The sequence below is a fragment of the Budorcas taxicolor genome, chromosome 3 (genome assembly GCF_023091745.1).
Source record: "Budorcas taxicolor isolate Tak-1 chromosome 3, Takin1.1, whole genome shotgun sequence".
NCBI classification, from domain to species: Eukaryota; Metazoa; Chordata; class Mammalia; order Artiodactyla; family Bovidae; genus Budorcas; species Budorcas taxicolor.
Window position 1 is genome coordinate 62,308,448 of NC_068912.1, and position 27,345 is coordinate 62,335,792.

The 27,345-nt window shown below is 34.9% G+C and overlaps 1 protein-coding gene across 1 annotated transcript in view; it reads right to left on the minus strand.

The window, feature by feature from the left end:
* The window catches only part of ADGRL2 (adhesion G protein-coupled receptor L2), a 168,833-nt gene that overhangs the window by 62,086 nt on the left and 79,402 nt on the right, over nucleotides 1–27,345 (minus strand). The window contains exon 2 of the mRNA XM_052637548.1: nucleotides 25,794–26,007. Coding sequence (XP_052493508.1) covers nucleotides 25,794–26,007 — 214 coding nt within the window. The remainder of the gene's footprint in view (nucleotides 1–25,793; nucleotides 26,008–27,345) is intronic.

Sequence of the window (27,345 nt, forward strand, 5' to 3'; positions counted from 1 at the left end):
TGAATTACCAATAACAACAAAAATATCAATAATAAGGCTAAGAACTCCTTTATATTAACTGGACATAGACTTGCAAACCTTAAAGGTACAGAACATCTTTTGTTCTTCCAGAGCATTCCCTGTATTTCCCATATGACTTCCTGTGTATGGCTTTAAAAACAGGCTGAAGTAGTCAGCAAATTTGTTTCCTTTCCAACTCTAATTTTGAATTGTACAATGCCCAACAAATTGCTTTTACTCTTCTTTTGATTATCTTCTAATCATTATTATACTTTGCCAAGTGCAAAGTATGGAGATGAGATTCCATGTGTAACCTATTGTGAGAGGTGTTTTAATCAATAGTCTTGTTCTGCTGATTAAGCAGGGGCTTCTGTTTTGGCAAGATAACATTAGTCTCTCCAGTCATGCTCCAAAAACCACTGGGAATCTTCCCCAGATCATTAGATATGCTACAATAAAGCTTTGGTACATTCTCTTTTCTTCCTTAAATTACTTCTTCACTGTTCCATCACTCCCGTTTCGATGGCACTGCATTATTACTGCATCTCCCCTGAAACTTGCTCTAGAGCTATGTCTCCAAGCCATACGATGCCATTTTCCATTGAAGCTTCTGCTTGAAAATATAAATTAAGAAAATTTCATTATCTCCTGCCAGGGGCTATTATTCACCACAGTTCTAAGGAAGATTAAAAATGCAAAATCTACCAACTTGAACAAATACTCCAGCATTCAATAGAAAAGATCAGTGTATCATGACAGAAACTAAAAATTAGTGTTTGCTGAAATTTGGAGTCACCCTCTAGAATTAGACCAATTCTTTATTGAGAATGTATGTGTAGTGTAGATTGCTCCAATAATTTCAGTCTCTTAGTGGCATCTGTTATTTTTTAATTCAATTATAAAATACGAGTAATAACAAGTCTGTTTCTTTCTTGAGATACCTTCCGGGGATGAAATAAATGCTTTCAAGGTACAAGGGTAACATGTGATGATATTTCTTTTCAAAGAGCCAAATGTAAACACCACATTCACAGGGGTACTTTGGAAGAGTTCAAACCACATCCAAATGGGGAATCTGCACTTTTCTAACTAGACAGAATGCCTACAGTTGATACTATAAACCCATTCCCTAATTAACAGACTAAAAATGATATTCATTCTTGAGTCTCAATTACCAAAAAAATTATATGTCAATAAGTAAATTTTATTATCTTCAAGCACACAAATTTTTAAAATTTACAAACGTTACTAGAGAGGACAGAAAAGTAAAATGAAAGTAAAGAAAAAAGGTCACTGTCAAGCTATACATTTTTACTGGAGGTGATTACATGCCTGGCACATAATAACAATTCAGTAGTTGCTTTTGAATGAATAATGATGAGTGGTTAATCTGATTACTGCTGCTTGTAAATAAAGTTATTAGAAAATAAATATCAAACATCTAATTCTGCTTCAATCAGCTGTCCTTGCTTCTCAGAGAATTCTGTCAATTTGGATAGAGTTTTGTATCACAAAAGCCAATAATACAACACTAAGGAGACAGATCTAATTTAAAGGGTGGAGGAAAAAGTACCTTTTATCTTCCAAATAACTTTTGCATGCATTAACAATTCCAAATGATCAAGGAATGCAGTACTCTAGGCACTGGGACCCTGTCTTTCTGAGTCCATATTTACAGTATATTTTTTACACACATAGCAGATAACCTTAAAACATGAATAGTTCAGTTCCCAAATAAGTTTTCTCAAACAAAGCAATCAAATAAAGTGAGGGGATAAAAAGGTTATGATCCAAAATATAAGATTACAATGATGCCCACAGATAAAAGAGGGAAACTGAGCTGAATGTTAAATCAAGCCTTTTTTTAAACTGTATAATGAAATGCTCTTTTATCACCTAAACTTCCATTCTGAGCAGCTAAGGAAAGTGGGTCCTGCTTTCTTTAAATATTTATTAATGATGATTTGTGAGCCTAACTAATTGCTATATAAACATAACATTAGGAAGCTAAATGATGTGTAATTAATATGATAAAAAAGAAGTCTTCTAAAGTAATGTTCCCATTTGTCACATAACTATGTTCTCATAATTTATTTAATAATTTGTGTATTGTAGAAGATTTCTATCCATCATATAGTATTTAATTCTTTAGGCATGTTAGGATGCTACACTCAAAGAATTATATATTGTGCTTTCTAAAGTGTTCTAAAATCTTTGAAATGAAACTGAATATTGAAATGAAGTTGCTACCCTAATCTCTATGAAAATATATTTGAATACTGATACCTGCATGGATACATAATTTGGAAAAATAATATAATTTTATTCTATTCCTTTTCCTATATACTGGTATTTCCAAAAACTTGAAATATAGTCCTAATTTTTTAAAAATTGTGACTATGATTCAATCTTTGCAACTGTATTTGAAAAAAAGTATAGAAAAAGTCAATTTATTATTTAAATAACTATATGCAAAACTACAAATTATTTTTCTGGCCTATCAATTTTAAATATAAACCTATTTGAAAAAGTTTATCATATGTAACAAATATGTAATAATAGAAAATGAAAACAGTATCAGGTAACCTACAGAAAATCAACAAAAGCTTGATATAAAATCCTGTGTAGAATTATGTCCAGAAGGTTGTCATTCTAGTTTTTACTGTGTTAAAAACAGGGATAACATGAAACTGATACCTTCCATAATCATTCTGTATTAGGAATTAAAACCACAAGGTATGCATTCTTTAATATTTATAGTTAAATTTGCATCTCAGAAACTCAAAAACAACCCCTCAAAAATTCCACATTAATTACTAAAATAAGGTTTTTGAAATGGCAATGCTGATTTTCTAAAAACAACTCTCTATGTTTTAGGAACCTTTGAAATTCCTTGCAGTTTTTACTGGACCTTGGGGTCAGTTTAATGCAAATTAGCTGGACTCAGAGCCTTATTAATCCAGTACAAAATCTCTTGTTTGTAGAAATGCACATTCAACAAAAATGTACTTGCTTTTAATAGCAAAATAAGAAATATTTATTTACAAAGCATGCCACTGAGACTGGTTCATTCACAGGGTCACCAGGTCTAACTATTTAATGAAAAGAACAAGATAATTTAAGTGAGCATAAAAACTATAAATATTTGAAGTACTTTAGACATACTGCTTCTGAGTCCAAATTTTCAAGACCTCTGCTTTTAATAATTTAAAAAATTATTAAAACCTGTATCAATTAAGAGCAATTATTTATAAAAATGTTAACCTTCTATAGTTTGTACTTGCAGAAACTATCACACTTTTTTAACAAGGGAAATGGGAAATCACTATGGGATGACCTAGTTAGATTAAATTAGCAAGAAACTTGTTACCAGACCATAGAAAAGACACAGCATAATAAGACATGACCTTGTAGAGCCTTGGAGCCAATCTATGACGTTTTCCTTTCTATAACCCTTGCTAATTATCTGCAAAGTTACAGACCCTTTTGTCATGGGTTATTTTTCCTCAAATTGTGAGGGGATTTTTGGTTTCTAAATATTTAATTAGTCTTGTTATGATATGAGAATTGTTGTACATTTCAAGCATTTTGATTTTCATACTCTATTCCTTCTAATTATCCTCAGATTTAGATTGGTCATCCAAAATCTTAGCCTTTTGTAATTATTTACTTCTTAAAGATCATTCCGTGAAGAAATATTTTCACCCTTATGGCTCTTCTTTTCCACAAATGGCTTTTCTGGTCTGTTAATTGCCCGCTCAGAGGATTAGAGTTTGAAATAATGCAAAAGAACATGCAACTAAAAGGAGTTTTAGAGGGCAAAAATGAGTAAACCAGATTTTTGTTGTTGTTTTTGCTATTTTAAATTCACCTTAAAGATAACACCCTTGGTTTAGATGTGATTTTGACAAACAGGAAAATTATGCCATAAATATTTTTTCTGTCTCCTAAGATGTATCATGAGATGTCATTTATTCAATATTATAACTCTGCATATAAAAGAAATTCATCCCTAGTCTAATTGACAGCTAATAAATTTCTTCTTTTACAGACCTCACTTTTATTACAGCACAGCAGCTAATGTTCACAGAATTCCTATGTAATCAAATGAAAGCACAGAAACAAATTCATTAGACTTTTGGTGGTGTGGCTTTTAAAAATGTACAATCTATGCAAAAGTTAAGTCAAAAAATACATCTTTTTGTTGAAGTATTTAAAACTGACTCAGGAATTTTTCATTTTTTATTAAAATGACTACATTCTATATGTTCTCTTTATAATATATATATATATATATATATATATATATATCAAGAGGCAAGAAAGCACTGCTGTTCTTTACCCAAAATGAATTCTTTCAGTAAGAAATCTTTCACAACTTTTAGTACATTCTTTCCTCATCAAACTGTTTTTCAGTTAAATGCACTTTTTATTACTTTTATTTTACAGTAATTTTCCTCATGCAACTTACAAAGTTTATAAACAAGTATATAGAAATGTTTTGTGTAAAAGGGGGATGAAAAAGCAAAAGTGAGCAGTATCTTAATAATATGAACTGAACTGACACATTAACGCTGGAGGACAGGGAAATACATAGTGTTAATGGTCAACAAAGGGATAACTCTCGGAAAACAAAATGCTATGCGATTATTCTGCAAGTCATGAATCTTTTTTATTAATTATGTGGTCTAACTTCGTGCCTCATAAAAACCATAATCTTGTTATCCTTATGTTATTCTAATTTAAAAAGATGCATCTGAACTGAATTCTCACAGAAAACACTGTCTATACACTTTTTGAGCTATTTTTCCCTTATGGAAGAACCATTTGAAGAATCTTTTCTCTGAGGGTAGAGCATTTTTTGAACTGAGGACACCAGACTAACATTCTGAGCAACTCCTATATTCCAACTCACAGTGATGCCCTTAATGCAAGCCATAGAAGAAACGCCCATTTGCAAGAAGCATCTGCTAAGGAAGAGGAAGAGAAGAAGGCTAGCACACAAACTATTCTGGCCAAACAGTATTCAATTCTTCCCCATTTACGCGAACCTGAAGCGATCTTTCTCTCCTTTCCCTATGGCAGTAACTGTCTATATAATTAATTTGGCAATTAATCATATTCTGTTTTGTGGCTCTATTCTATATTTTGCATAAAATTGTTATTTAACTCACCAGTATTTTCCATGTTTAAAATTAAGCTGTAAACTCCTTATGTTTTTGTTTATATTCTTTCTCAAACACCCCCAAAGAGTGTCAGGCACTTCATTGTATCAGTTCTCATACCATGAATGCCTTCAGCTGTTTCTAAGACCCTAGTCTTATCTCCTCAGTTAGATGTTGTTAGGCTCTTTTAAATTCCTTGGAATGCCTAGTCCTATTTAGGGCAAAAAGTGCTCACTCAATAACTACTTCCTAAATTGGAATTCTCATTCCTCTATGTTTTACTGAGGGTGTTTTAGTTGCAGGAACAACTGAAAATCTCCTGTTGGTACATACTAATGTCGTTTACCTTAATAAAAACTGCAGAAATTTTGTAGAGATGTTTACCTAAGTATTCTGTAAGACAAGAGATGAAAAACAATAAAAATAAAAGCCTGGAACGACAGACTCATGGGATACTCAGCAGTAGAGCAGGTGCAGAAGGCCAAAAACAATCCTTAATACCCATAATCTGAATATAAATAATCAATTCATCAGAGAATTATAAAGAGGTGGATACTCTGTGGTTCATACACTCTCAAAATTAATGGAGTCTCACCTAACCGATAAATATATGGCAAATTTCACTGGCTTACTTCTGATAAATCAGAACTAATCTTTAATCATGACAAAATATTCATAATCTAATCCTTTTATCAAATTGACTATCACTGCAGGAGTCTCCTGTGTTTGCACAATTAAAAACCCCATGTTAGCTGTATATAATAAGGCATTACATTTGATGCAAATCCTTTTCTATTGAAATAAGTGCCAAGCTGACAGCAGGTAGTAGCTGATAAGAGAGCAACAAGGCATTACTGACGGCATTCTCGATAACTGAACACCTACCCATAAGCATTCAGTCTATAGTGTATCACCAAAAGTGCTCATTCTTAAAAAAAAGCATAGATCAAGGCAAGTGCCCTCTGCTACATCTCAGTCACAAAGGCAAAAAATTATCTAAAGTCAGATATATAAATGATAGATACCTAAACTGATAGAAAGGAAGAAAGGATGGAAGGAAGAAAAAGAAATTTTATATCCATTGGTGGTTCCAGTACTAGAAACAGTGATACAAGACATTATCTGCTGCTATACCCTAGTTACAGAATTACCCACAATTTTGAAAGCACAGTTATATTATACCACATCCAAACAATATCTAAGCAGCAGAAAATAAACATACGGATATGAAATTATGTTTTACCATTCTCTGTAAGTGAAACTTCATTGTTCTCAGAGTCAGTATGAAGGGCTTAAAACCCTAGTGCTATTTTCTATATTACAGTTTAAAATTTTAAATATAATATTTTAGGTAACTATTTCTTAATTTTGAGAAATATATAAAGAACCCAATCTTTGAAAAATCCTTTCCTCTGTAGTCTAAGTGCAAGAAGAGAATTCAGAATACCTCAAAGGAAGGAGAACATTAATAAGATGTGGTGTGGTCTAGAAAGTTTAAAAAAGCGAGGACAGAAGTTGTATAACTCCTTTAATAGACCTACTCAGTCCTCCCTCAACGTTTTCCTGCCTCACTACATTGCACGTCACTTTCCTTTCTCTATCAGTTTTTAGAAATCTACCGTGCTATCTGAGAGATCTGGTATCAGAGTTATTTCTGTATGTATTTCATCTTCTTTACAGATGATAATATCTTGGAAGGGGGAGCATCTGCTTTAAGCATCTTTGAACCAGATGGGTAGTACTGTGCTTTATTCTAAAATGTATTGACTTCATAAACGCCAGTGTGTACACTTAAAAAATATATATTCTTACCAATTGTTCCCAAATATCTTAGAGTGTTTGACACATTAGTTTGCCCACCACACAACTCAATAATTATTTGGAAGCATAAATAAATGAATGAAAGATAATTTTCAGAAGTGAAGCATAGTTTTATAACCATGTAAAACTCTGATTTACGTGGTTTGCGTAAGTTTCTAACAGTTGAAGGCAGAAGGCTTCCATTCCATGTAACATTCCTAGCCTAAATTAGCTTCATATCAGTAACTAAGCTCAGTTCATCGTGAAAGCTCAGTTCATCATGACCTATAAAATGTTAGACTCAAGAGTTTTTAATACCACTAACACCATGTAGAGGCTTTGGGAGTACAGGGCTGTGTGCTGTGAAACAGCAACACTGCTCTTCTGAAAGCTAACATGCCTTCTTAGGCCACAGATATAAATAGGGTAAGCATATTCAATAATGAATGACCAGGAAAACACCTTTATCACTGCAGATTAAAGATATAATGTCTACCTAATTATATTGTACACATTAAAATCTACTGCTATTTTAAGATTTTAATGTCTTACAAAAAATACAGCTAAATACAAGATTATCTGTTAATCTGTATCTGAAGTTGCACATTTTATAGCCAGAGTTTTAGAATTATTTTTATTTACAAAAAGTAGTCTAATACTTAAAATAGTGTGCTCACACATAACATTACATATTTTGTTAGAAATAGTAGTTTATTAAATATACTTTATGTCATTATTATGAAAAAGAAACACTGGAAGATCTTACTACTGCTCTTATCTCTGACCCTTTAGCTCTTCCATTTTAGCACCTTCATTAATGTCAAGATGCCATTAGAATGTCTGCCCACTTTTACATCTCTACATCCTGGACAAGAAAAAAATCTTCTGGGTTCAATCAGTAATGCTTTCCTTTTGTATTCAACTAGAAGATAGAACAGCATCACACAGGTCAGAATATATTACCTTTGTTAAAGAAAAAGGATAAGATGACAAAAGATAAACTTTAGAATGTAAAATGCCATGTTTTAGATCTGAATTGGGCATTTTTAAAATGTGCTTTAAACTGTTTTAGTTTTTAATTGTCAGACTTCTTTAATATCTGTAACCAGTACTTGTTTTTATAATTAATATTACTACCTTTCTTAGGTTGGGTAACACGGGAAGCAGAATTTGAGCCACAGTCTCTGAGATGCTTATAACGCCCTTAGAACTATCAGTGAAGCCTTAAGTGAAGTAGGGTTAGGTAGTCTGAGAAGTATAATTTGGCTGCAAATAAAGGCCTAGCAAATTCCTCGGGGTGGGAGCTCTGAGGTTGGGAGAGCTCTTCAGAAACGTGTTAAAAGGCAGCAAAAATCAGGAGGCCAACCTTTGGCACTCTGGCATTCAGTGGACTTCCTCCAGGGAGAAGGATTTATGATCCTTTTAGCCCATGGCAGTTCCCGGGCAGGCACTCACTTTGAGCCCCTCCGCAGGCAACTCCCTTGGCAGCTGAGGGGGAAAATGGCCTGGTCTGAAGCGGGAATCTGGAGGGCATACCATTATATCCACTGTGATCCTATAATTGTAAAGAGTTTAATGAACTGTTTGCAAAACGGTTCTTTTACTACCACTTCTCATTTTCATGGTTTTTATTGTATTTTATCTTCTTGTACACACTGATATGTCAATCCTGTTTACTAAGCGATATTCAATGGGTTTCCTATGGAGCAATGAACCTTAACAGGCAGTTTTTAATTGGCCCACATAGGAAACCACATTACTATTAATTCCACAGCTACAGCATAAAATAAAACCATTGCTTCTCAAAGTCTAGAGCAATTAGACCTCTCGGCTATTTGGCTAACTCTGCTTCATGATACCCAATGCAGTTAATTATATTTTTTGATGTTAATAGTCTCTGTCAGTCTCAAGCATAACTTCTCTTTGATGAATATTTAAATTATATTTGAATAAAAATAATCTTGGTTACATTTCATATTCAGTAATCATCACAGCTTAATAAAGGTCTACTTGTCAAGGGTTGAAAGAAACAGAAATGCACATATAAAGGGTCTAAACCAATGCATTAGATAATATATTTGCAACGACCATAATCTATATCTCGACCCAACATACCTGATTATATACAGTTTTAAAAGGTATAGACTTACCAACACAATAACTTGCAGCTAGACTTTAAAAGTTACTTATAAACAGTCTTTCAGATTATATATACAGAATTCCATTAATTAACAATGATAACATCTTAGGACTGTTTCGTGAGATAATTTAATGTGTGGAATAAAATGAGAAAATTTTTAAATGTGATAGAAAATTTAGAATTCATTCTCTTCCATCCTCTCGCTGTATTGTTTTGAAAAATTCTGAGAGTAAAACTAAAAACAAACCTTTGATTTATAAAAAGATTTTTGATGATGTTATAGAAATCCACTAAAATCATTATTAATCACTTAATGATTACTAGGAAATCATGATAATTTAAAAATACTGTTTTCTGTTACATAAAGGTTTTAATAGGAGTCAGAAGTGGGGGTGAAGGAAATTTCCAAACCTGGGAGACTGGGACAGTAGAAAGAAAATATAGAAACAAAGCCCATTAGTATACTTTCTTGAGTACTTGTTTAAACCTCATATAGCTTAAAACTCCCTTAGTTTATATTATAATAGAAATGCTTCAAACCAAGTATTTAACAAAAAATGTAAAAATGTTAATGTTTTCCTATCTCAGCCCTTTTATTGAATGAATAAATATTTTGTTATCTAGTTAATTAAATTAATAAACTGATTTGTTAAAATTTTAACTTTCCAATTTCTTCTTTCAAATCCTAAATCTTTGGAACATAAAGGAGACTAAATAAAATACAATTAAAAAGAAACAAATATCCTGAAATGTACACATTAACTTAAGACTGTAGAGTGGAAAAGTGTGCCAATTTCTAGTAACATATTATAAATAAAATAGTAGGAGTGGATTCTTATTTATATATCAGGTCTACAACTTATAAAATAGGGTTACCACTTTAAGAAAAAAATTACAAATAGAAAATACAGTACCAAAGTGAATAATTATTTAGGAAAAAAAGGGAAAGCACAACAAACATCACTAATTTTTAAAACCCTACAAGTATCACAGTAACAAATCACAGAAAACTAAAATAACATTTTAATAATTTAATTGCTTTCCATTCATTTACAATACTTTCCTTAATATTTTTTTAACCAAATATCTCAAGAATGTCTCTTCACAATTTGATAGTATTACTTTCTATAATTTTGCTTTTCCACCTAAACTGCTGATCAAAATTTATTTTTCATTATTAATGGTTTGGATACATTAAATAAACACCTAAATGTGCTCATATTCATTGAAATGCTATAGTCTGTGCTCCACAAACACAGGTATTCTGATAGATTTTGTTTTATATGATACTCATTAAAAAAGGAAAATAGTATGGTCCATTTATAATTGTACATACTGCCTTTGATCTGTTCTCTATGTTCTGTATATAACCCACCAAGAATATACAGGAAAGAACCTCAGTTTTGATTAGTTATCAATAAGAATCAAATCTCCTGCTTGCCGTTTTACACATTTAATGACTAAAAGAATTTTACAGTCTAGCTTTTGATTCCATACATTTTAAACATTATTCCTCTGCTGCTGCTAAGTCGCTTCAGTCGTGTCCGACTCTATGCGACCCCATAGATGGCAGCCCGCCAGGCTCCCCTGTCCCTGGGATTCTCCAGGCAAAACCACATCTGACATATATTACAGGTCCCATAGGACACATTCAAATTGTAATATGATATCTGACCTTCCACCTTTGGCAAAGAAGAACCAAAGAGCCTCTTGATGAAAGTGAAAGAGGAGAGTGAAAAACTTGACTTAAAACTCAACATTCAGAAAACTAAGATCATGGCATCCAGTTCAATCACTTCATGACAAACAGATGGGCAAACAATGGAAACAGTGACAGACTTTCTTTTGGGGCTCCAAAATCACTGCAGATGGTGACTGCAGTCATGAAATTAAGATGCTTGCTCCCTGGAAGAAAAGACATTACTTTACTGACAAAAGGTCCATCTAGTCAAAGCAATGGTTTTTCCAGTAGTCATGTATGTATGTGAGAGCTGGACTATACAGACAAATGAGAGCCAAAGAACTTCTGAACTCTGGTGTTGGAGAAGATACTTGAGAGTCCTTTGGACTGCAGTGAGATCCAGCCAGTCAATCCTAAAGAAAATCAGTCCTGAATATTCTTTGGAAGGACTGATGATGAAGGTGAAACTTCAATACTTTGGCCACCTGATGCAAAGAACTGACTCACTGGGAAAGACTCTGATGCTGGGAAAGATTGAACGCAGAAGGAGAAGGGGATGACAGAGGATGAGATGGTTGGGTGGCATCACCAACGCGATGGACATGAGTTTGAGTAGGCTCTGGGTATTGGTGATGGACAGGGAAGCCTGGCGTGCTGCAGTCCACGGGGTCACAAAGAGTCAGACACGACTGAGTGACTGAACTGAACTGATCCAACCTTTCACATTTATGTCACAATCAGTGGACAGTATAATGAGTGACAGGAGTATTTGTAGAGGCCAGTTCTTCACCAGAATAGCTAGCAAAAACTAAACTGTACACAAGGGTTGGGAAGATACCTAGAGATGGAAATTGCAACCAACTCTAGTATTCTTGCCTATAAAATCCCATGGACAGAGGAGCCTGGCACACTACAGTCCACGGGGTCATAAAGAGTCAGACATGACTGAGCAACTGAGCATGAGCACGAGTGTCCAGAAAACAACATAAAAATAACCCCATTAAACTCAAACTGAATTTATCACCAATGGAACCTACACTTAACAGGATCCCCCTAAGCAACCATAAACGAGAGGAATTACAACAGAGGAGTCAGAGAATGAAATCAAAACCTTAAAAGATTGTGTTTAAATACCATACTTCAGCAAAATTTTCAAAAACGTGACCCTGTGAGTATGTTGCTTGGGACTCTGAGAATGTCGTGGAAGAGGCCTGTGAAAGTAAAGCACTCTGACATTTAAGATTCATTAAGAGATTGATGGAAAATCTACCTTTAGAAACAGTACTATTTTCACAAATTACAGGTGACTTCATTAAGAAGTCTGAAAAACAGAAAGGTGTCTTGAAATTGACAACTTATATAGAGGGACTCTCATTTCAGACACTCTCTTCAAGGCCAAGGGGCATTCTGAAACCATGTCTTTATTCGTTGAAGAAAAGCATGTCTTTATTCTGAAAACTATGTCTTTATGCCAAAAAATATTGAGAGAACTACAACACATATTAGCTACACCATACACTTGACTAGTTTAGAGGAAATAAATATTAAGATTACAGAATTGCTCACTTCTTTGTATTTCTTAAAAACTAGATTTTATCTAGAAACATCTGAGAGATAGTAGTTTTCATCTTAATTGTGAAATAACATCACTAAAAATCCTAACTAAACTGCTAAAAAGATATCTGAAGAAAATAATAAAAAAAGATTTAAGACTCTAAAATATGTAAGACATAAATATTAGTAAAATGCTTTTAGAAATCTAATTACCCACAGTAAATTTCCTTAGGAAATATACAAAGTAAATATCCATTCTGATGTTTCCTGTTACTATTAATATAGTATAGGTTGTGCAATCTCATTATATAACATATGGAAAAATTAATAGGGCCATAACAAAGGATAGTTTAGCTGTTCTCAAACAATTGAACAACTGAATGATAATGACTCTCAACGGCTATGTTTTGATGTGGCAAAGTCAAGCAGTTAAACTGCTAGTAAGAAAATAAAACAAGGATTTATAGTAAACAAGCAATTAAAAATATTTCTCTACAAATAACATATAGGCAACTTTTTTAACTTAATTAGAAACTTCAGTAAAATAAAAAGAAATTATAAAAATGGAAAATTCTCAACTTTACTCAAAATTGTTTTCTTACTATGACATAATAAAATGTATAAAATAATAAACAGCGTTATTTTTATACAGTAGAACTACTTCAAAGCTTCAATGAATATATAAATTTATTAATAAAAAAATATGAACTGTATAAAATAAATAATTCCAAATTCTTAAGTGAACCTGCAATCATAATTTTTCATTTTTTAAACTGGTAGAAAATATGCAATATATCACAGTTCAGTAGCATTTATCTATGAGTTTTTCATAGGACAAGAAATAGAAAAAAAAGCCCATAATTTAAAAAATCAGTGGCTATTTTTTATTTGAAATTTTAAAGTAAAATTTTATTTTCTTTATGCTGCTGCTGCTAAGACGCTTCACTCGTATCCGACTCTGTGCGACCCCATAGATGGAAGCCCACCAGGCTCCACTGTCCCTGGGATTCTCCAGACAAGAATACTGGAGTGGGTCGCCATTTCCTTCTCCAATGCATGAAAGTGAAAAGTGAAAGTAAAGTCGTTTAGTCGTGCTTGGCTCGTAGCGACCCCATGGACTGCAGCCCACCAGCCTCCTCTGTCGATGGGATTTTCCAGGGAAGAATACTGGAGTGGTATATTTTTTATAACTGTGATTAAGTATCAATTTTTATTTGCTCAAACTAAACTATTTCTATGTTATACTTTTTTATGGATCAACTCAGCAGTGGCCACAGGACTGGAAAAGCTCATTTTCATTCCAATCCCAAAGAAAGCCATTCCCAAGGAATGCTCAAACTACCACACAATTGCACTCATCTCATATGCTAGTAAAGCAATGCTCATAATTCTCCAAGCCAGGCTTCAGCAATACGTGAACTGTGAAGTCCTGATGTTCAAGCTGGTTTTAGAAAAGGCAGAGGAACCAGAGATCATATTGCCAACATCCTCTTGATCATGGAAAAAGCAAGAGTTCCAGAAAAATATCTATTTATGCTTTATTGACTATGCCAAAGCCTTTGACTGTGTGGATCACAATAAACTGTGGAAAATTCTTCAAGAGATGGGAATACCAGACCACCTAACCTGCCTCTTGAGAAACCTGTATGCAGGTCAGGAAGCAACAGTTAGAACTGGACATGGAACAACAGACTGGTTCCAAATAGGAAAAGGAGTATGTCAAGGCTGTATATTGTCACCCTGCTTATTTAACTTATATGCAGAGTACATCATGAGAAACACTGGACTGGAAAACACACAAGCTGGAATCAAGATTGCCAGGAGAAATGTCAATAACCTCAGACATGCAGATGACACCACCCTTATGGCAGAAAGTCAAGAGGAACTAAAAAGCCTCTTGATGAAAGTGAAAGTGGAGGGTGAAAAAGTTGGCTTAAAGCTCAACATTCAGAAAACAAAGATCATGGCCTCTGGTCCCATCACTTCATGGGAAATAGATGGGGAAACAGTGGAAACAGTGTCAGACTTTATTTTTGGGAACTCCAAAATCACTGCAGATGGTGACTGCAGCCATGAAATTAAAAGACGCTTACTCCTTGGAAGAAAAGTTATGACCAACCTAGACAGCATATTCAAAAGCAGAGACATTACTTTGCCGACTAAGGTCTGTCTAGTCAAGGTTATGATTTTTCCTGTGGTCATGTATGGATATGAGAGTTGGACTGTGAAGAAGGCTGAGCACTGAAGAATTGATGCTTTTGAACTGTGGTATTGGAGAAGACTCTTGAGAGTCCCTTGGACTGTAAGGAGATCCAACCAGTCCATTCTGAAGGAGATCAGCCCTAGGATTTCTTTGGAGGGAATGATGCTAAAGCTGAAACTCCAGTACTTTGGCCACCTCATGCGAAGAGCTGACTCATTGGAAAAGGCCTTGATGCTGGGAGGGACTGGGGGCAGGAGGAGAAGAGGACGACAGAGGATGAGATGGCTGGATGGCATCACTGACTCGATGGACGTGAGTCTGAGTGAACTCAGGGAGTTGGTGATGGACAGGGAGGCCTGGCGTGCTGCGATTCATGGGGTCGCAAAGAGTCGGACACGACTGAGCGACTGAACTGAACTGATAATCCATATTTATACACTGATTCTAGAAGTATGACTTCAGAAACTAGGTACACAATAAAAAGAAATCATGCTTTTACGAAACTACTCAAATTGGTACTTGAAAATGAGTCTTATGTAAGCAGATTTAGTATGCATTCATCTAGTTACTTAACATTTCATTGGCCAGAACATTTTAGCAACATAATGCTGAATTACACTTGGTTTTGGTCAATTAATAAATTAGTTTGTTTAAATTTACTTTTTAAATAGAAACCAACGTTTAGTGTATGAGAGAATGCTCTAAAAGAGTAAAAATCTACTAGATATATGACAATACATGTAGTACTGAAATGCCACTATCATTTCATCCATAAACTAATCTTTCAAATGAGAAAGCTAGAATAAATAATAACTAAGATTATGAAAAGATTATTATAAATAGAATCTATATCAAATGGATGTTCACATTTACTTTTATTTATTCACCTCTCCACTTTAGTTTCAAAAATAAAAACGCCAGAGTTTAAATGAGAAATGTTGTTACTTTTAAAAACTATCATCCCTATCTTCCATCTGACTAGTATCTGTCCAAAAATCAAATCAAACTCAAATTCTTATGGTATTATTTAAGGCTCTTAATTTCACTGAATAATCCTTAGGAAATTCTGAAGATCAGAAATGTAGTGTCCGTAGAGAAAATGATTCTGGCTTCCTTGACCAACAATACATAAGGGTAAAATCCATATATTACTCGTGTGTGTGTGTGTGTGTGTGTGTGTGTGTGTGCATGTGCGTGTGTGTGTTAGTCACTCAGTCGCATCTGACTCTTTAAGAACCCAGGGACTGTAGCCTGCCAGGCTTCTATGTCCATAAGATTCTCCAGACAAGAATACTGAAGTGGATTGCCATTCCCTTCCCCAGAGGAACTTCCCAACCCAGGGATCAAACCCTGGTCTCCTGCATCACAGGTAAATTCTTTACCATTTGAGCTACAGGGAAGTACTACCAGTAAAACCAGAAGTTCACACTTTTACTCTCAGTCTTCATTATCCAGGAGAAGGAGATGGCACCCCACTCCAGTACTCTTGCCTGGAAAATCCCATGGATGGAGGAGTCTGGTGGGCTGCAGTGCGTAAGAATTATTTTACAATTCTCATCTTAAAAGAAGAAACAGAGGACTCTGTAGGGCAGAACCTTAGATGTGACACTGTTCCTTTCTCCTACATTTTATAAGTAAGGTCATAAGGGATATTTAGATGATTTGTCTTCTAAGCCATTTTCTTAGTCTTTTTTGCACACTAAATGTGAATGTTTAATATGGTTCAAGTTTATTATTGCCAAAAGTCTTTCCTTTCTATAATGAGTTCTTTGGTTTAAATGCCCATCAGTAAGTGACATGCAAAGTATGTGTCCAATTAGATATATCAGTAACAGCTTTAATGGTTATTTACTGTATTAAGGTTCAAGAGTTTGTACTGTAACGTCCCAAACCTTGCATAAAGAGAGGTGTTTGTAATTCCAGTTAGTTGTCTAAAAACAAATTAAGCCAAGAGAGAAAGAATTAGCACAAATCCATCACTGAACAGAAAATAACCTAAATACATCACATAGATGATGAGTTAGTAGTATTTATTTATTTTTCCCCAGATGCATTTTATCTTAATGGACAAATGGTTGATAAACCTGACACCACAGATAGATAAAAACACTTGGGATAAACAGCATAAAGGTAAGACTGCAGTTTCTCAGAAATGCAGGCTTAAACCCTATGAGAATGAATAGGTGCACTGAATAAATATACTAAGCAAGAGAAGGGTACCCTGACTAGCAAGTATGGATAATAATACAAAAATAAAATATGCGAACCCCTAAAATATTATAAAACATCTAATTAGATAAGGCAGATTTAGCTAATTTTCCCCACTAAAAATTAATATGAAAGGAATATAAATATCTTAGATAGGTTTTAAGTTTATTGATACCTATAAGGAGATCAGGGAACAAAGAATTGAATAAAACCTCTTTCATATAGCTCTGCCTTGGACATAAAGTTTCTTTATAAAGACTGAACCATCAGTATAAAATTGGAAAGGGTTTTATGTCAAGGAGAGCATGCCTACACTGAAGTCAGCCAGAGAACACTTGTAGAATTGCAACTGGAATTTAATGAATTTTCTTGCTTAACTTCTGAGGATCTTCTAACATCCATCAGTTGTCATATGAGGGTTTTGTGTGGATCTGTGCATGCACTTAAGGATCACCCTTCTTTAAATATTTTATACACACTTAGTATCTGTTATTATACTTGAAAATAATAGAAGTATATATACAAAACCTAGATAACAGAATTATTTTAAAATAATTATTAAATATTATTTAAAATCAATTTTCATACAACTAAAATATTAATGAGGTTCCAGGTATAGATACTTTGAGGTTTCAGCCTCTGAAATGAATAATTCAACCTTTTTCAAGGTTCACAAAGTAAAAAGAGGGTATCATATTGCCCATTTCTTCCCAAAGATATTTTTAAAATAAGTGAGGAGAATATATGTGCTACAAATGTGAATGAGTGCTTTGACTGCAATGACAGTTGACTTTACAGTGTGAAATGAGAGAACTACAGTACGATGAGTCCCAAATTTCTCAGCAGTTCCAACAATCTGTTATTCCATAACTCTCCTAGAAAGGAAGCAATGGCCTATGTTTTTTCCTTCATAAAAAGGGTCCCTAGTTGTGTGTCGTGCTTCGTAGCAAGAAGAGAGGTGAAAGAGTCAATGTGTACATCTTTTCAGTCTCATTCTATGACCTACTGTAACAAAGAATCATGGAAAAGAAAACAAAAAAGGAATGCACATATATATAAAATGACACCTTTTATCAAATGCTCAGGCACACAAGAAATCTTTACCACTTGAATTGCTATTATATTAACAATGTTAAAATGTAATTATCATATTTAAAGATAATAGGTTGGGGCATTGAAAAGTTTAGAAGAAGAAAATTCAAGGATACAGAAGTTATTGAATGGGGTACAGGATGGGAATACATTAATTTGGTCCCTACTCATCAAGCTTACTTTCATCATCCCAAACTTTTTAGACAAGATCTAGGCTCTGTAATCAGTTTTGTCTCTTACTTAATTTATTAAATTGTTCCCATGTTCAAAAAGCTAGACTTTTTTCCCTTAAGTTAAAAATCTCTGAACTGTACTTCTACTTCATTAATCTAGTGTTTATTCCTTTCTTGGATGTCTGTGACTGTGGAGTAGTACCTAATTCTTCTGGTCTATGCAAGGCTGAATGCTGCCTTGTTGATTTCCATCCTGAAACTCTCCTATCCTGAAAATCCTAATATGTTCTTTTATTTAAACTAAGTAGAATAAAATTCTTCAGCATCAATAAGGGAAAAAAATGAATCTTACACTTTAGTGTAAAAAAAAAAGAAAAAACTGGCTTCCCTGGTGCCTCAGAGGATAAAGCATCTGCCTGCAATGTAGGAGACTCCGGTTCGATCCCTGGGTTGGGAAGATCCCCTGGAGAAGGAAATGGCAACCCACTCCAGTCTTCTTGTCTGGAGAATCCCATGGACAGAGGAGCCTTGTAGGCTACAGTCCACGGGGTCGAAAAGAGTCGGACATGACTGAGCGACTTCACTTTCACTTTCACACTTCAGTGCTGCCTTGTGGCTCAGATGGTAAAGCGTCTGCCTGCAATGCAGGAGACCTAGATTCGATCCCTGGGTCAGGGAGATTGCCTAGAGAAGGAAATGGCAACCCACTCCAGTACTCTTGCCTGAAAAACTCCTCAGGCGACAGTGTCCTGCTTCTCAGGCAACAGTCCATGGAGTCACAAAGAGTCGGACACAACTGAGCGACTTCACTTCACTTCACTATGAGACATTACCCTCCTGTTCTCATTCTGGTTTCCTAGATGGTACCTTTACCTTTTCGCCTTAAGTGTAGGAGTTCTCTAGAGCTTTTGCACATACCAACTGCATAACCCCTGTAACGTCATCTATTCGCCTAAAACTACCAACCTTACATTTATGTTTCATCTGTACGTTTTTCTTTCAACACTCTTTTGAGTGCCAGATCTGTATTAACAATGGATCGCTTAACTACTTATTTATATTCCACCAGGTTTCCCAACTTGGAAGAATTTAAATTGGTAGTTTAACCACCAAAAATATAATCAATTTTATTTAATAAGAAACCTACTGTAGTTGTTCTAAGAGGTTCTATCCAGTTGGCATCCATAAGTGGGCTTAAAAAAATTGGCTAAAATCTTAAAAAGAATCAGGCTAGTTCCCTAAGCCTAGGGCACTATTTTATTTTCCTCGGGCAATTTCCACACAATCAAAAGGACTTATCTTGGAATCAGTTACCCAAAATACACCTTTCCCACCATAGGGAAAAACTGAGGAATATTTTTACCATCTTCTTGAGGGCAGTACAGATTACTTTTAGAACTTCTCTGCAATAAGAAAGCTACTCTGATGTACATCTAATAGTATGAGTTCAGACTCTGAAAAACTGAACCTACCTTTGCCCATTAACCCAATATTTATTTATTTTTTTTAATGCAGTAAACATTTACATGCTTTCTCACTTTTAGATCTCTTGACCAGAGTGCTATAACAAATGTTAAGGGCAACTGCAAACCATAATCTAAGGCAACAGACTACCTGGATGAGAACTGGCAAATTCTTAGAGTGAAGAAATGAAGAGACAGTTATAAACAGTAACAGAAGAGTAACTTAGAAACAAATTTAGCACATCACTGTAACTAGATTGTACCCAATGCTACAAACAAACACTATTTTTTAGCAAAATTCTAATTTACTTATTCACCAAATACTTCAGAGTATTTGATGAGTAGTAACAGGGTTTTTTTTTCATTTGCCTTAATGAATTCAAAGTGTTGAAACTATTTCATATTTAAGTGAACTCACAACAATTACCTTCAAAGAGTGCTAAAAATTATCTCTAATGGTGATTATTTTATAGAGTATTAAAACACTTATCATTTAGGAAAGAGTTTTATTTCTTACTTTTCAGGATGAGCTATTCAATATACTTAAACGATAATAGAATCAGTTACTAAAAAAGCCTTGGTTGCATAGTTTTAAATAAGCAGGAAATATAAAATGGATAATAAATAACGATTATTAATACTTTTACCACAAAGAATAACAAGTGTATTCATTTAGTTGACTCTTAACTGGTGAAGTGATGACAGTGAGAAAGGCAGGTAAAAAAGCCTTGAAGTAAAATATAAACATATTTTAATGGCATTGAAATTTCTGTGTTATCTATTATTATATGCAAAAAGTGGGGAGTTTCAACTATAACAGAAAAAAAAAAAAACTTTCCAAAAAGGAATTTCCTACATTAAAGAAAAAAAGTCCGATTTTAAAAATTATTAGCCTATCTTTTGATGATTATAAATGGAAAATTTTTGCCAAATTATTAGGATTTGGTGAAAAAGCTCTTACTTTATTTGTAAATACTGAAAGAATATCTTTAAAAAGGGACAAGTATTCTACATAGTCAATAATTATTCTGTAATATTTCAGTGGCAAAAATATTGTCTACCTATTTTTCTTACAGTTATCTGAAACTATGTAACAGTCAGATATGGTAGACTTCCTTTAGGGTTTTTAATCTAACATGCACAGAATGGAGTACTGATAAATTACTACTGTGAAACTCATTATTTAAGTCATCTTAACACTGTATTCCTTGTCAATAAAATGTTAACATTTTAATCGTCACTGTGTTGATTACATAATTATAAAGCCACTAATATAATAAAACAATTTAAAAATAGGGTTTCTATAGGCAGTGTTAGAACTCTTTATTTTCACTAACACACCATAAATTGATTAGAAATTTTCATAACAAGGAAACAGCAGTTTGCTTTTATAGGATTTAAATATGCACAAATTTTAGTTTCTTTAAAATGTGTCATCAAGGGTTTCCCTGGTGGCTTAGTGGTAAACAATTTGCCTGCGAATGCAGGAGACATGGGTTCGATCTCCGTTCCAGGGAGATTCCACAGGCCACAGGGCAACTAAATCCATGTGCCACAACTACTGAGCCCATGCTCTAGATCCTGTTCTCTGCAATAAGAGAAGCCACTGAAATGAGAGGCCCATGCACTGCAACTAAAGAGTAGCTCCTGCTTGCCACAACCAGAGAAAAAAGCTCAACCAGCAACGAAGACCCAGCCCAGTGAAAATTAAAAACAAAAAATGTACTGTAAAAATGTAGCCCTACTTTCATAATATAATAAAACAATGAAAATTACTTGCTATCTTATTTTGTACATTTACTATAACATGTCATTATATTTATATTTAGAAGTAGGATAAGGCTTATGTGTTGTGCTAGATACCCAACCACGTATTTAAATGTATAAATTCATAAACAAAAGTTACCTACAATGTACAATTCCTCAGAGCCAGGTCTTTCAGATTCTCTTTATACTAACTCCCACTGCTTTTTGCCTGTCAGTCTAATAAAAACGGGTAATTATACATAATCATTTTTTATTTCCTATTTCTTTCTGACATAATTTTAGATATTCATCTCATATCACTACCACTGAACAGTAGGATCAACATATAAATGTTCACCTAATATAGGCAGTTCCCAATTTTGAAATACTATGTGCAAATTGTTCTATTACTATCTTATTGGAGCACAGAATTCATTCCTCCAAAGAAGGTAAATTATGTTTTGCAGTTTGTTTCACAAGCTAGATTTCAAATTTAACAGTCTATAAAGGACTTTTGTACCAAAAAAAAAAAAAAAAAAAGCAACATTTATCCAGTGCCATTTGTGGAAATAAGATTTTACCTTTTTTTAATAACTACCCTTTTCAAACTAAAAATAAAAACATTTTGATGGAAATCTTTTTAAAGTATTACATATTCTCTTATTTATTAAAAATATCTTGATCAGTATCAACATTAACAAAAAAACCTACTTAACTATAATGTGCTATCAATAAAAATGTTAATATGTATTCTGTATGAAATTAGAGATTTTACAGCAATTTTTACCCATATTCTTAGGGACTGGATTTTTTTCAAAATAGTTTTTCCATTATTTCCTTCATTGCTCTTATCACATTTGGATGTTTTCATTGTGCCTACACTGATCAGATCCCAAAGATGTACTGTTCTACGGCAACCTACTCCAGTACTCTTGCCTGGAAAATCCCATGAGCGAAGGAGCCTGGTAGGCTGCAGTCCATAAGGTCGTGAAGAGTCGGACACAACTGAGCGACTTAGCAGCAACAGCATATAAGCTACAAAACTGGACAAAAGATTGCTTTCGGCAGAGGAAAAGAATCAGGAGGAGAGAGTGAAGGCTTTGAACAGAAAGATAAAGCGTTTTCCTAGTATTTTTTCTTAAAAAATCCAAAATCAATAATGTATAACAAACTCTGCCAAACTTGTTTTCCATCAGAGTTTTTATCTTCTGCTGCTGCTGCTAAGTCGCTTCAGTCGTGTCCACCTGTGTGCAACCCCATAGACGGCAGCCCACCAGGCTCCCCCGTCCCTGGGATCCTCCAGGCAAGAATACTGGAGTGGGTTGCCATTTCCTTCTCCAATGCATGAAAGTGAAAAGTGAAAGTAAAGTCGCTCAGTCGTGTCCGACTCCTAGTGACCCCATGTACTGCAGCCCATCAGGCTCCTCTGTACATGGAATTCACCAGGGAAGGGCACTGGAGTGGGTTGCCATTGCCTTCTCCTTTTATGTTCTAAATAACAGGAAATGCTGGATATTACTGTCTTAGTTGGAGAAGGCAGTGGCACCCCACTCCAGTACTCTTGCCTGAAAAATCCCATGGACAGAGGAGCCTGGTGGGCTACAGTCCATAGGATCACTAAGAGTCGGACACGACTGAGCAACTTCACTTTCACTTTTCACTTTCATGCGTTGGAGAAGGAAATGGCAACCCACTCCAGTGTTCTTGCCTGGAGAATCCCAGGGATGGTGGGAGCCTGGTGGGCTGCTGTCTATGGGGTTGCCCAGAGTCGGACACGACTGAAGCGACTTAGCAGCAGCAGCAACTGTCTTAGTTCAATCATAACTAAATCTTCTTTTAATATCTTACATATAAGAAAACTCTAATTAAGATGCCATGAGTACTAAACTTAACAAAACAAAAAAAAAAGATGCCAAGAATTAGGTAATCTTTGTTATGGCAGAGAAAGTCCATAAACATTGGCAGCAGTTTTTCATATTCTATTTACTTGTAGGAAGGCCAACTCTCCAGTTAAGAGATACCATTCAAGTTTTATAGTTTATAATACTTTCTAGTACATCAATATTAAAATACAAAATCAACCAATTGTATATTACCCAAATATCTTTCTGTCTTCTTTCCTTCTTTCTTTCCATCTATCTTCCTTCCTTCCCTCTTTCCATTCTCTCTCTCTCTCTATCTATCTATTCTCTCTTTTGGCTTTCCTGGTGGCCCAGTCAGTACAGAATTCAGCTGCAACATTCAAGACCCAGGATCAATCCATGGGTCAGGAAGATCCCCTGGACAAGGAAATGGCTACTCACTCCCGTATTCTTGCCTGGGACAGAGGGGTTTAGCAGGCACAAAGAGCCAGATAAGACTTGACGACTAAACTATCACCATTTTCTATCTATCTATCTATCTATCCATCCATCAAGAAAGAGAGACAATGAGCACTTCTGAGTTTTCTTAGGTTTTATAATGTGTTGTTTTTATCTTGTTTGCTTTTTTTAAAACTGAGCACTAATACAAGTCATTGACTGAGAGGAAATATTTTCAAAAGACATATGTAATAAAAGATTCTTATCCAAAATATACTTATAAAAAAAAAACTCTTAAAGGGAATTCTCTGCTGGTCCAGGGTTTGGCACTCCATGCTTCCATAGCAGAATGCATGGATTCGATTCCTGATTGGGGAACTGTGGTCCTGCAGGCCTTGCAGCACAGCCAAAAAAAATTAAAAGTAAAATAAAAAATCTCTTAAAGCTAAACAGTAAGAAAACAATCCAATTAAAAAAGGGGAAAGGACCAGAACAGACACTTCACTAATAAGCATAAATAAATGGCAAGTAAGTATATTCAGCGATGTTCAACACGGTATGTCATTGCATGCATGTGTGCTAAGTGGCTTCAGTTATGTCTGACTCTGTGACCCCATGGGCTACAGCCTGCTAGGCTCATCTGTCCATGGAATATCAGGCAAGAATACTAAGAGTGACTTGCCATTTCTTCTCCAGATTATCTTCCTGTCCAGGCAGAGAACCTATGTCTCCTGTGTCTCCTATATTGGCAGGTGTATTCTTTACTGCTGACCCACCTGGGAAGCACTCACTGCATGTAAAACATTAACAACAATAAGTGTTGGTGAAGGTATGGTGCACCCTTCATTCATTGTCAATGGGAATGAAAAATGGTACAGTGACTTTGAAAGACATTTTGGCAGTTTCTTACAAAACTAAATACACTCCTACCATAAGATCAAACAAATGATGCTTCTTCGTACTTGCCCAAATGAACTGAAACTTATGTCCACACAAAAACCTAAACAGATGTTCACAGAAGCTTTATTTATAATTGCCAAAACTTGGAAGCAATCAACAAGTCCTTCAGTTGGTGAATGAATAAACTGCAGTACATCCAGACTATGGAATATTATTTAACACTTTAAAAAAATGAGTTTTTAAGCCATAAAAAGATACGGAGGAAACATAAGTGCATATTACTATGTGAAAGAAACCAATCTGAAAAGGTTACATACTGCATGATTCCAACTATATGACATCCTGCTGCTGCTGCTGCTGCTGCTGCTGCTGCTAAGTCGCTTCAGTCGTGTCCAACTCTGTGCGACCCCATAGACGGCAGCCCACCAGCTCCCCCGTCCCTGGGATTCTCCAGGCAAGAACACTGGAGTGGGTTGCCATTTCCTTCTCCAATGCATGAAAGTGAAAAGTGAAAGTGAAGTTACTCAGTCGTGTCCAACTCTTAGCAACCCCATGGACTGTAGCCTACCAGGCTCCTCTGTCCATGGTTATTTTCCAGGCAAGAGTACTGGAGTGGGGTGTCATTGCCTTCTCCAATATGACATTCTAGAAGAGGCAAAACTGTAAGAAAGTAGTAAGATCAGTGGTTACTAGAGGTCTGATGGAGGGAGGAATGAGTAGGTGGGACACAGGATTTTTAGATCAAAACGTTCTGTATGATAGTGTAGTGGTAGATAAGGGTCATTATAAATTTTTCAAAACGGACAGAATGTACAACAGCAAGAGTGAACCTAATGCAAAGGGAGGATTTGGGGTGATAATGATGTGTCAATGTGAGCTCATATATTATAACAAATGTAACACTGTGGTAAGGGATGTCGGGATGTCAGTGGTTAAGGAAGTTGAACATGTGTGCAAATGGAATGTGATAATTCTGTGTACATTCTGCTGGTTTTTGCTGAAAAATGAAGTTTACTCATTAAAAAAATTAAGAAGCAATTACTGCCAAAGACCGAGACACTGAAACATTCTTGATATTATAAAATATTTCAAAATTTTGAAGTCTTAAAAAACAAGACTATATATTGATTACTCTTTATTGTATGATATATAAAAAATGTATAATAATTCAGTCCATGTCATTATCTATGTCAATGTATAAATATGTCAATCTATATAAAATGGAAATCAACATTAGTAAGGAAACCCTAACTCAATTTAATGAATAGGCTGAGATACAGACAGTATCCATCCAGTATGGAATTATGATAACACTTTCACTAATTTGGATGTTGTAGCTAAAACTGGATATTAACACATGATGTTTACCTTTGAGTCATAATTTTGAAGGCATCTGGGAGGTAGCAGTCTGTATTCTCCATCTGAAATGGGTCAGCATCACAAATCTTGTCATCTGTCCGACCATAATTAGCGCTCTCAATCATAATAACATCACTGCCCGGACATCGCAGATCTATAGAATAACCTTCACAGGATAATTCTCGACGAACTAACCCAAATGGTAAAGCTGCTCTGCTGAAACCTTAAAAAAGAAAAAAAAGATAAAATGAACTAATGTATGAAGCATATTATTTTAATAAATTATTTTCCAGAAATATTAATCACATCTATATCTGAGAGGTATAAAACAATGTATGTTTTTCAAACTATCCATTCATACATTTATTAATTAATTGCCAGGATCTTGACTATGAATCAGCAATTTATTACCAGATTTTTAAAATATATTTTTACCTGGAGTATTCATCTTTAAAAGAATTTTAAATTACTTTAATAAAGTATTTTCTGTGTAGACTAGTCACATTTGAAAACTAAGTGGCTCTTTTTGAGGAAATCTGAAGAGAAGCAACATATTTGATCAATCAATTTAAAAAGAATGACAAGATTAACAAATACAGAATGCAACCTTTAATAAGGGAACACTTAGGTTTATAAATGAAATCAAAGCTGTGTTACACAGGACAATGGTGTATATTATGTTACTTAATGTAGACATATTAATTGCTGTTATATTGATTATTAAAATACATTTGTCTTCAGTTCAGTTCAGTCACTGAGTCATGTCCAACTCTTTGCAACCCCATGAACTGCAGCACACCAGGCCTCCCTGTCCATCACCAACTCCTGGAGTTAACCAAAATTCCTATCCATTGAGTCGGTGATGCCATCTAACCATCTCATTCTCTGTTGTTCCCTTCTCCTCCTGCCTTCAATCTTTCCCAACATCAGGGTCTTTTCAAATGAGTCAGCTCTTTGCATCAGGTGGCCAAAATATTGGAGTTTCAGCTTCAACATCAGTCCTTCCAATGAACACCCAGGACTGGTATCCTTTAGGATAGACTAGTTGGATCTCCTTGCAGTCCACGGGACTCTCAAGAGTCTTCTCCAACACCACAGTTCAAAAGTATCAATTCTTCGGCGCTCAGCTTTCTTTTTAGTCCAACTCTCACATCCGTACATGACTACTGGAAAAACCATTGCCTTGACTAGACAGACCTTTGTTGACAAAGTAATGTCTCTGCTTTTTAATATGCTGTCTAGGATGGTCATAACTTTCCTTCCAAGGAGTAAGCATCTTTTAATTTCATGGCTGCAATCACCATCTGCAGTGATTTTGGAGCCCAGAAAAATAAAGTCTGACACTGTTTCCCCATGTATTTGCCATGAAATGATGGGACTGGATGCCATGATCTTCGTTTTCTGAATGTTGAGCTTTAAGCCAACTTTTTCACTCTCCTCTTTCACTTTCAAGAGGCTGTTTAGTTCTTTGCTTTCTGCCATAAGGGTGGTGTCATCTGCATATCTGAGGTGATTGATATTTCTCCCTGCAATCTTGATTCCAGCTTGTGCTTCTACCAGT